At 38.0% G+C, this 11,561-nt stretch overlaps 1 protein-coding gene across 4 annotated transcripts in view; it reads left to right on the top strand.

The window, feature by feature from the left end:
- vdrb (vitamin D receptor b) overlaps nucleotides 1-11,221 on the top strand; it is a 34,542-nt gene extending 23,321 nt beyond the window's left edge. For all 4 annotated transcript variants that reach the window (XM_055212453.2, XM_055212454.2, XM_055212456.2 and 1 more), the window contains exons 6-9: nucleotides 3,373-3,559; nucleotides 3,841-3,992; nucleotides 6,437-6,553; nucleotides 6,802-11,221. In XM_055212453.2, coding sequence (XP_055068428.2) covers nucleotides 3,373-3,559; nucleotides 3,841-3,992; nucleotides 6,437-6,553; nucleotides 6,802-7,055 — 710 coding nt within the window. In that variant the 3' untranslated portion in view covers nucleotides 7,056-11,221. The remainder of the gene's footprint in view (nucleotides 1-3,372; nucleotides 3,560-3,840; nucleotides 3,993-6,436; nucleotides 6,554-6,801) is intronic.
- Nucleotides 11,222-11,561: the final 340 nt, after the last annotated feature.

Genomic DNA, 11,561 nt, shown 5'->3' with positions numbered 1-11,561 from the left:
GCACGCATATACACATGTATATATAACTCATCCTGGAAGCAACAAGTTGTTTATAATTTGTTATTTATATATCAGTTGCTATATATAATCCTAACTGTTGTCCTTTCTATAAATTGGTTTTATGGTTACCACTTCACCATGTTTACTAAGTGTGATTAATTACTTAATTAGTTTAGTTTTATTGTGTTTATAAAAATCAGATAATGATAAATTTATATGAATTAATATTGGCCCCTTGTATCCCTATGAAAATTCCAATATATGGGAATTTCCTACTATCGGCGCAATAGAACAAAATCCAAGCCTCCTGAATGGCGTTTATCAAATTTGAACTTAGACAGCAATGGAACAAAACTTCAGTTTGCATGTCTCTGCGAACAATTAAAGGAAAATACAATTTTTTCCAAATTTTACTATGTTCTTACCTCAACTTAAGGGAATTATTACATACATATCTTTTTTTCATTGTGTACATCTTTGTGCAGCGTGTGGTGAATGTGTTGGCATGTTGCCTGGCGCCATTCGTTCCTTGGGATCCAGACAGGGATGGGTTTGGAAGCCACCAAGCATTTCCATGTTTTCTCTATTTGAAGACTGTTACCGTGGGTTTACACCAGCCGCGTTTGAGGCGTCAAATTCACGTGTACCGCATCTAGTTTGCTGCTTGAACATTTTGAGTTTACTCGCTTTATTCGCGCGTGTAATTCTAGTCATCGAGACATTCACGTGGAAATTTGCGTCATGAAAGGGGGCTTCTGTGACTCCGCTTGCATCCTGTAATCACTTTACTACTAGAGCAAGCTCCTGATTCGTTATAGCGGCGCGTTTGCCGCAGCAACGCTCAATTTGCACCATTCGCGCGAACTAGACTCACGAATGAGGTGAATCGCGTTTACGGTACACTAAACGCCTCATTCGCGCAGCGAGACGTCAACGCGTCTTCACATTGACTTAACATTGAAATCACTCACGCTTGACGCCTCTACCGTGGCTGGTGTGAATGCAGCATTACATGAGTGGTTACACGAGTGGGAATGGTTGCACAAAATGGAACCTGCCGATGTTTTAAGCGGATAAAAAATGAGAACTATATTGTATTGCAAATTAAGTGCTCTTCCGGCATATAACATAGTTCTTATTTTTTATCCGTTTTAAGGGTCGCCACATTTTATTTTGTGCCACCATGCATACTCGTGTGGCTACTCATGTAACGGTCTTTGAATGGGGAAAGCATGGAGGTGTTTGGTGGCTTTTGGGTTCGTCCCTGTTCGGATCCTAGGGAATGAGTGGGGCTGGGCTAAATGCTGGCACATTCACGACACGCTGTACAAAGATGAAGTGCACGCATTGAAAAAAGATAGTTATGTGTTAATTCGTGTAAGTTGAGGTACGAACATAGTAAAATATTGAAAAACGTGGGGTTTTCCTTTAAAAAATAGAGAATAAGTTGGACAAGTGTGCTGTGTAAAGTATTTTAAAGTAAAGCAAATATGAACCTAAGCCATTTTTAATTGTGTTACAATGATGCAAGGTCTTTGAATTTTGCATCATTTTACAGCAAATATTTGATTAATTGCAATTAATTCAGTTAATTAATCTCATAATGCATAAAAAAATTAATTGACAGCCTTAGTTTATATATTTAATATCAGTTCTGTTCTTTTATCAGATTTTTAAAATCCAAACCATATTCATGTTACACTCTTTTTTTGGCAACTACTTCAGCTTTACTTGTTTGGGAAACATCCCACTCATTTGGTATTTCTGTAATAATGCTATTCTTAGTAGGGATGCACCGATAGGATTTTTTTGGGTCGATTCCGATTTAAACAGACAACTTCTGGCCGATACCGATATTAAACACTTGTATACAATACTATACAGTTGGTCTATTAGCTAATTTATTTCTGCATCAAATTATTTTTACTGAACATGGATTGGATCTAATTAACATTCAACTGACCAACATAATAAGAGAGGCACAAATTAAGCTAAAACAAATATAATAAGACAGCATGACAACCTTCAAAGGTGGTTTTTGCTATTCAGCATTTATTTTATTAACAACATCAACTAGTTTTTTACATATAATGGATTTCTTTATGCAGTTAATTAATAAACAATCGGTATCGGCCTTTCTCGTGCTATTGCCGATATGCCGATGGTTTCAAATTCATCAAAAATCGGCCGATAAATATCGGTGGCCGATACATCGGTGCATTACTAATTCTTAGTAAATATTAATATTTGTTACACTAGATTGGCTATTGTATTATGTGCCCTGCCCACTCCTTGCCGTTCTTCTCACAGCGTTCTCGCCCATTTAAATTGCATTTTTCAAAACGATAGTGAGGTAGACTAGAGCTGAAACAGCGGGGTTTCATCACCCTTTAAAAGCAAATATTGCAATCCTTCATCAGACATCACTTTTGGTCACTACTGAATACTGTCTATGTATACTGATTTTTATATATATATATGAAGAGTTTGGTTCCAAAACGCAATAAATCCATTTTGACAAATTTCGGTAAAAACGTGTTTTCTATACCAAGAAAGTGACAAGATGAAAACCACTATTTTCTGTTACAAACTTTCACAAAGCATCTTTAGGTTATAAAAACATAAAAAATTCAAATCCATAACTTGATTTTCAAAGATTTATTATAAAAACTAATTCTTTTTTCCACAAAATGCAATAAATCCATGACAGTTTTTTATTTCAAAATGCTATAAATCTATTAAATCAATGTATAAATGTGCATTCATCTTTGCCATTTTATATTTATTTAGTTGACTAGTGCTATACAATGATTAAAAAATAAACATTTATGGCATTAACCAAAACACTTACTTTGTTATATTAAGAACACAATGTTTTAGCATGAGAAGCTGGATGCTGTCTGGAGAACAAGCAACCGAGTGCCTCTCGCGGAAATTATTAGCTGTTGATGGCTTACGTTTCTTTCCCGTCACAGAAAACCATCACAGGTTTGGCAATGGTATTAAAGTATTATTTTGTTTTGTTTGTTGATCACGAAGTACAAAGTAGATGAGGAAAACTAGGACTCCGTGTACTCAGCACGCCGCCATGTTTGTTTACATTGCGTGGCTGGTGGGCTGTAATATCAGAAATGGATTTATTGCGTTCTGTAAAAAAGGAGAAGTGGCGTTTGTCGCATTTTGGGAAAAAAGGGAGAAAAGATGACAGAATATCACGGCGGGTATTGGATTTTGCGTAAAATTAATTATTTACTTTTAACTACTGACCTGATATAATACTGATTTTGGCAGTAACTCATTTTTTTCAAAAATGGCGTTTATCGCGTTTTGGAACCAAACTCTTCATATACTGCCTCTGTTTCACATCTGTAGAATCAGGAGATCGCAAGATGAATCTAAGTAACCTGCTGATGATGTATCAAGAGCAAGGTTTGGGCTCCAGTCCTGAGTCAAAGGAAGATGATGGCACCAATCTGTCCATGCTTCCTCACCTGGCTGATTTGGTTTCCTACAGCATTCAGAAAGTCATCGGCTTTGCCAAGATGATTCCTGGGTTCAGGTACAAGTTTAATGTTTTACACAACATGCTTATGTTGACTTGAAAATCATTATTTAATTTGCAAAAAAAAAGCTTATTTCTTGCCTGCCTTGGTGGCCCTATACATATTTCCTAGTTTCCTCATAATGTTCAAACATGCATATAATGTACATCATGGACCGGATGTTGCTATGGTAACCCATAGAAGTGTCATGTTATCTGCACCCTCTGCATCTGCCATTCACAGCATCCAACATGTACCAGCGCTAATGTCTTTTTCTGTCTGTTCATGTGTGTCTCAGGGAGCTAACAGCTGAAGATCAGATTGCTCTGCTGAAGTCTAGTGCTATAGAAGTGATCATGTTAAGGTCCAACCAGTCCTTTAGTCTAGAAGACATGAGCTGGAGCTGTGGAGGACCAGACTTTAAATACTGCGTAAACGATGTGACGAAAGGTACGCTTGAACTTGAAAACAGGTTAGACGTTTTTGTAATTCTTGCACATACATATTATGCGATCAGACATCGTGTGACACACCGCCAACTACTGGCCTGGCATGCTTTATACCTCAGTAACAGCTCTGCTGGATCAACAGTAGTAACAGCACAAAAGAACTCAACACTAGCTGCCTTTACAATGACAATTGTAATCGGTGTAAATGTTTAATCCAAACAAAAATGCTCCATGTTAACACTTCAATCGGAATAAAAAGAGCCAAACCGATTAAAAATCTAATCGGATTGAGAGGGGGGTTTATATCTTTTGTAATCCGTTCAAAAGGACATGTAAACACTTGATCGGATTGAAACTGGGACGCTCCGCGCATGTGCAATATTTTTCTTGTTTTCTTTTTTCGGTTGGCAAACCCACTTAAAGGTGCATTTCCGCCACCTACTGGACTGGAGTGTGTAGCATATGCGCATGTGCAATGACGTAGAATGGGCGTAATGACACAAAGAACGCAAGTTTGAAGGAAGTGACATGAAGTTACTAATTTCATTATCGATTGGTTAGTCTGTGACGTCACATGCTCCCGCACCACCGTCGGCCAACATGCACACGCGTCAGGTGCTGTTTCTTCATACAGCGCGAGCTGCCTGCTCAAAGTCAGTCACATTTTATTAATGCAATGAAAGCTGTGACAACCTTCTCTCCGTTTGTGGGGCGGTACACGCGAATTGAGCGTTTCCGCAGGAAATGTGCGAGTTGAAAAATCTGAACTTCGGTGAATTTAAGTCAGAGGCATCATGCCCATTCTAACTGAAGGGGGCCCGTGCCCCCTTGTTTTTTTTTGTTTTTTTAGCCAAATGGATTTCGCATGCAACCTCAAAATCAAAGAAGCGTCCATTAATCTGTTATTTGTCTTTTGATCTGTTTAATATGCACAATATTATCTATTCTGTGCTGCATCCTTGACACTTTTCAGAGATTTTCGCCGTTTTGATCATGTTACATTACTTTATTCTGGCCGCAGGCGCTGCAGACAGCGCAGTCGCAGATGTCATTAGCGTTTGCGCGCGCTTACAGGCTGTTTGCTGTTGCATTTTGCTATCATTGGAATTAAAATGTGTAGGAAACACTCACAACATTTCCAAACCCCAGTACGGTAATGTGCAGTTAACCTTCTCTGTGTAGAAAATGTTTGGTTTAAAATGTGTTATATTAGTAGATTTCTATATTCATCTTGGTACAATGCCAAAGTTCGCCAGCGTTCACGGGGGTGCGGAATCACACATGCTTACATATGAGGTAAAATTTGATGCAATAATGCGTTCCTCTAATAATTTTATCTACTTTTTTTATCATTATTGAACATTTAAATCAATCACGTGGCTATAGCTTATGTCATTTTCGTTGTTTATATACTTTATGCATTTAAAATGACATTAATTTTTATAGGATAATGCAGTTGTTGTGCGAAATGCATTAATGACACAATCAAACAAGTAATTTATAAAAACTTAAATAAATAAAACATGTAATTTCTGATGTAAATATGATACCAATATGTCATTATTCCGATTGAATAGTATTTGATATAAAAGTTAGTCAACACATTTATTTTGGAGGTTTTTGCATGAAGGCAGGGGCGCTAAAATTGTTAGAAATGTAATGGAAAAGACTGACAGCTCTTTAATATTTTGTTTGATGTCTGTGTATGCACACATTTTTGTGAGCTGTGCACACTGTTCCCCCTTAAAAAAATTGGTGCAAAACGCCCCTGAATTAAGTAAATTTTTATATTTTATCCGATTAGTCGATTAAGCGAAAAAAAATAATCGTCCGATTAATCGATTAGGAAAATAAACGTTACTTGCAGCTCTAAAACATGCACATTATCACGTGTTCATGTAAACGCTGATTTAAACAAATGATTTAATTCCGATGAAGGCAAAAGGTGTCCGTGTAAACGTAGCCACTGGGGTTTTTTGACACTATGAAAACATTTAGTCTCTCATCGTGTCTCAACTAGTGGTGTGTTTATAGGGTGGAACTGACCTACTGGGAAGGGAGTAGTAGTTGGGAAACCTCTTTGGCAACTAACTTTTGCAATTTTGTTTAGTGCCGCAGATATTACACATCGCACATTGAAATAAAGCAAAACAAATCTCTCTCTCTCTCTCTCTCTCTCTCTCTCTCTTTTCAATTAAAAGTAACTTTATTGGCAGGATTGTGTCATGTACAATATTGCCAAGCATTATAAATAATACAAGAGGCATGCAATGACACAATAGTAATGAACATTAAGGTGAAAATAAGCCAAGGTGTTCTCTCTTGCTCGCTCTTTCTCTCTCTCTCTCTCTCTCTCTGTAGTTTTTTGTAACTAACATAAATGGCTTCTCTGTTAATCATGCTTAATGAAATCATCTTGTTTTTATGTGTGTCTGGGATTTGCAGCTGGTCATACTCTGGAGCTGCTGGAGCCTCTGGTGAAGTTTCAGGTGGGATTGAAAAAGCTCAACCTACACGAAGAGGAACATGTGCTGCTGATGGCTATCTGCTTGCTGTCACCAGGTCAGGGTCTGTCCTCTGTACACTCCCCTCCAGCCACACTTCAGGTTTTTCTATTTTCCACTCCGCATTCGGTCTAGAGCAACCGATTGGTTCCTGGTCCAGTGTAAAGTTCTGCATCCGGAAAAAATAAATAAACTCCATGCTTCCATTGAGTCGATTAAATCGGCTTTCAACAAACGTGGCCACATTTTCACAGACTTTGAGCGCCGGTCAAGAATCTAATTTCGTCTGTGTTTCTGTGATCATAGACCGGCCCGGGGTGCAGGACCACGAGCGCGTGGAGGTGCTGCAAGACCGAGTGTCTGAAGTCCTGCAGGCGTACATCCGCGCCAATCACCCAGGGGGCCATCTGCTCTACGCCAAGATGATTCAAAAGCTGGCAGACCTCCGCAGCCTGAACGAAGAGCATTCGAAACAGTACCGCTCCCTCTCCTTCCAGCCCGAACACAGCATGCAGCTGACACCGCTCGTGTTGGAGGTCTTCGGCGGACAGGTCACCTAACAATCGCATCCGAGTCGGGTCAAGATGCGTGGGTCAGGTGCCATGACCCATGGGGCGTAGCGAGAGTTGAGTGAATGTACGGACAATCACTTTAAAACATACATCCACAGTTTTCAGGACGACTCAAAGGGTGCGTGCGTGAGCGTTTTCCTCATTTTTAGGCCCTGATGGAATGCGCAGGCTTATTTCTCACTTTTTGGTATTGGGGGTAAATCTCTACCATGGCTTTAAACATGATAAATTGTGTTAAATAGAGTTTGAGAGCAATTAGTACCCCGAAAGCATCGTCAGATTAGCCAAATTATTTTACGGCCAAACATGTGCGTAACTGTAAATACCGGACGCTTAATGGGCCTGCATATAATTTACAGTATGGCTAGGGAGCGACACATATTTTTTTAACGCAAAAATCTGTATTTTTCACTGTGGCATCCGAGTACAGTATACCTTACTGTATCGCCAACAGTATTACACTGCATGTGTAGCCCTTTACAGGATGAATGTGTGTGTGTGCGTGGTCCCGCATGCTTCCCCAACAGCGCTGTCCACCTCCTTTCTTCACCTCCTGCCTTTAAACGCAGTGTCGAAAGTACTAATGCAGGCACGCAACACTAACCCGCCCCTCGCCTAGCCACTTAACCAGTTAAACGGCAGCTCCGCCCCCTCTCCTCTCCATCCCAGGTTGTTGCCGAAGCAATGGCTGTCTTTACTGTTATTTGCCTGCGCTTTGATTGGGCATTTACCCTTACGCCTGTACAAAAAGTGGCCAGTGCCGCATTAGCATTTATCACACAGCTATCCTGTAAATATAACTATATTCGTACTTTCTCGAATAAGTGTAAATACAGTTTGATAAAAGCTTACTTGGTGGATATAGCCGAGGGTGACCCTGCAGCCCTAGCTACCCATGTAAGCATATTAACGAATATGTAAGCGTAAGATATTACAATTTTAGCTACGTGTTAAATCGAACGTATAGGAATTGGAATAATGGTTAATTAAGAGTTTTACCTCCAATGTTGTAAATCCTATAGTGTGCTATAGGTGGATTTCTCCATGGGTCATGTTTTTTTGTCCTCTTGCATTCCATTATTCATTTTTTTTTTTAAGTTACCTTGAGCTCACAGGTTTGACCCAGTTAAGACTAAGACTCATTTAATTTAGTTTTTTATGTACTTTGTTTCACATCTGCAAACAGCATGATGAAGGTATAATCAGGGGGCGAACACAAAAAATAACCAAGGGACATTTTTAGTCGAAATCATAAGGAAGTCCTCAAATGCAATGCGAAAATATGATCCAAACCTGTTGTTCAAATTGCTTTGTATAAAATATTCAAGCTTTTTCTGTCGCTTTAAGGTGTCTTTAAATAGCACATAATATGATTTCTTGTCGTTTATCATCTGTATCTCCAGTGTTACATGGCACCTGCGTTTTATCCATATTTGTTGGCACAGGCTTGTACTTCTTCAAAGTATCATCTGAGTGCTGTATAACACACAACATTATAAGGGTCACCTACCGCAAAGACGGCTATAGTATAGACTTTAATGCATGTCTTTGGACGCAGTATTTTCCCAATATCCACTGCCTGTTTTACGTCAGCCGAACCAAACACAACTGCCTTAGCTTGGCCTCACAGTTAATTGTAATTTATCTTTAACTTATGCATTTTTTGGTCTTGTAGGGTGTTTCTAGGGATCGATGTCTTTTGCTTCACTGTGTATAATAGATGTGGAGGAGGGCTAATATGTCTGATTTGTACGCTTTTAATCTACTTCTCTGTCAGGGCTCAGGGTCATTAGGAAAACTTTTCTGTGGTATGGGAGTAATGAAGATTGTCGTTCGTTTCGTGTTGGAACCGGGTCGGGTGATTTATCGATCACGTAGGCTGAATTTAACTACCTGGAAACTGCTCTCGCTCGGTAGGGCCAGATCAGTGCGTGTGTCTGTGGTTGCGAGCGTTGAAAAAGCAAACGGAGAGACGTATAGCATATATTTACCGGGCATTGTATATTTGGCCCGGGCTGAGATGGATTGTTTGCGTGTGTTTGTGTGCGAGTGAAGGAGAAAGTACGCGAGTAGGTTAGCTATCATTTCCTCAGTACACACTTGTTATTACTAATAAATAACTTAGTCATGGCACTTAAGATTTAATGATATGGAAGGTTTGATATATATATATATATCTATGAGTATTACTTCTTTGAAAAATTAAAAAAATTAAAATATTTTCTTGTAGACTAGTTTTGATATTCTGGTATTAGTGTACAGGTGGCGCACAGGGCAGATGTTATGTATGTTTGTTTGTTTGTTTGGATAAGTATGCGCAATATGTAGGAAAGTATGCGAACTTTCTGCCCGGTGTAGGTAATTATATATAAATATAAATTTATATATAATTACTCTCTTTTTTTTTGCTCTTCTGACTGTCTATTTTGTCTTCATGCCTTTTCTCTATACTAAGCTGCTCAGTTCTTTGTGGAATGAGGGGCGTTGATTCGATTTTAAAACTGGAGATGATGAAATCTTCCTTTAAGTCTTTATCTAGAAATTATACAGACTTACTTGTTTTGTTCTGATTTAGTGCTAAAATATATATTTTTTTGATGATATCCCTGCAATTCTCAGCATAAACACAGATCAGACAAAGCAAGACAACGTGTAAACCGTTGCATGATAATTATGGTGAGACATGAGAAAGACAGTGATGAAAATGATGTTGGTCTCTTTTCGGAGTCCAAAATGTAACCATAACAAACTACCTCTCTGGGGAACGGACACATTTGATTTGTATTTTTTTATGATTCATGTTTGTATTTATTGCTGTGCAGTGGCTCACACGGACAACACAGTACCTCATGTAATGAATCTCACTTAACAACGAAGACGCCTTAACAGCTTTTGTTTCTTTTAAAACTGTTATTATTTTCTCCGTGTACGGTCTTTGTATCCGTAGCTTTCTTCGGCACGAACATTTACGTACACAGACCTACAGACTCACACACATGCGCGTTCACAAGAAAGCTGAACTGTTTAAGGCGTGGTCACTTCCATGATTGACAGTGTTCAGTTGCTGCTGGGATTGGTTGGCCCCTCCTCAGGCCCCTCCCCATTCATTCTGACTGCTCGGTTGGATTTTGCTGCTCCGCAAAAATATTTACACAAATGAACGTAACCATGACAGAGCGTGACCTCGCTCTCTATCTCTTTTTAACGGTGTTCGTTTGTCATCTTTCGTGCTCTGCAAAACACACTAGCTCAAATGTTACCTCATACAAATAAAATAATTCCTCTACCGTCGATACCTCAAGCCAGGTCAATCCTAAAATTTACACGATGGATGACAGACGCACCCGTAAGAAAGGGAAAGAGTTCGAGACGTGCTCTTTACCTCATCTCTTCTGTCTTGGCACCAAAAGACGGGAGATCGCAAGTTGGTGGTGATAAATGGCTCTTAAAGGGAATAGTTCACCCAAAAATGAACATTTTGTCATTTTTTTACTAAACTTTATTCTGTTCTTTAGAACCAAAATGCAGATATTTTTAGAAAGTTTCGGTTTACAGTGCTACTTTAAAAGGATGCTCCACATGATTTGTATACGCCAATTTATATTAAATTATCTGAAGTAGGGCTGTCACCAAATCAGACTTACACTACACAACTGTCATGGCCAAAAAAATCACGATGACAAAATTTTTTTTATTGGTTTATTAATAATAATAATAATATTAAATATATAGCGCTATCAGTCAACTTAATGTTTAGTATTATTTTTATGTTTCTTGGCCAATGAATTATACTTAAAAGAAAAGAGTAAAAGGCAGTGAAAGAGTTTGTAACCATTGTGGCTCTTCAGACAAAATTTTAAATTTTAATATAATGACAAAATGTTTATTTTTTGAGTGAACTGTCTCTTTGAGTGCTTAGTACCGGAACGAAAACTGCAATACAACTGCTAGCTGTTTACAGGCTTACGTTAGTTTGCCTGCTCACCAGGACAAAACCTCTTGAATAATACCATTCATACAACTCAATGGTTGAAATTGCCTCTGTTTTTCTTTAGATTTTCTTTTTCATTATAAAGTATTGCAAATTCATGTTCATGATTTCATGTAATATTGGTCAAATGTTTTACAAATCAATAAAAGAATATAATAATAAACGTTGTTTTGTTTTTTCTGAAATATAGGGGAACTTTTGATATATGAAGTATATGTACCCAAAGTAACGAGAGCATTAACTGACTATGATGATAAAGACTAGATCATAATATTTTATTTAATATGGAATAAAGGAAAGATTTTATAATAACTCAAATTGTAGAGAAATTATATTTAATAAAAATTGTATTACCCACTGCATTTCAGATAAGAGCCCACCTTAAAGTAATAATATAAATATTAATACTTATATTACTGAATAGTTTTATGGTACTTTTATATGGTCTTAATTCTTTCAGGAATATTTTTTAAACCAAAGTTAGATTAATTTATAATTATTAA

Source organism: Misgurnus anguillicaudatus, chromosome 8 (genome assembly GCF_027580225.2).
Source record: "Misgurnus anguillicaudatus chromosome 8, ASM2758022v2, whole genome shotgun sequence".
Classification (NCBI taxonomy): Eukaryota; Metazoa; Chordata; class Actinopteri; order Cypriniformes; family Cobitidae; genus Misgurnus; species Misgurnus anguillicaudatus.
Note: the sequence above shows the minus strand (reverse complement) of the source record. Positions and strands in the feature narration are given on the sequence as shown.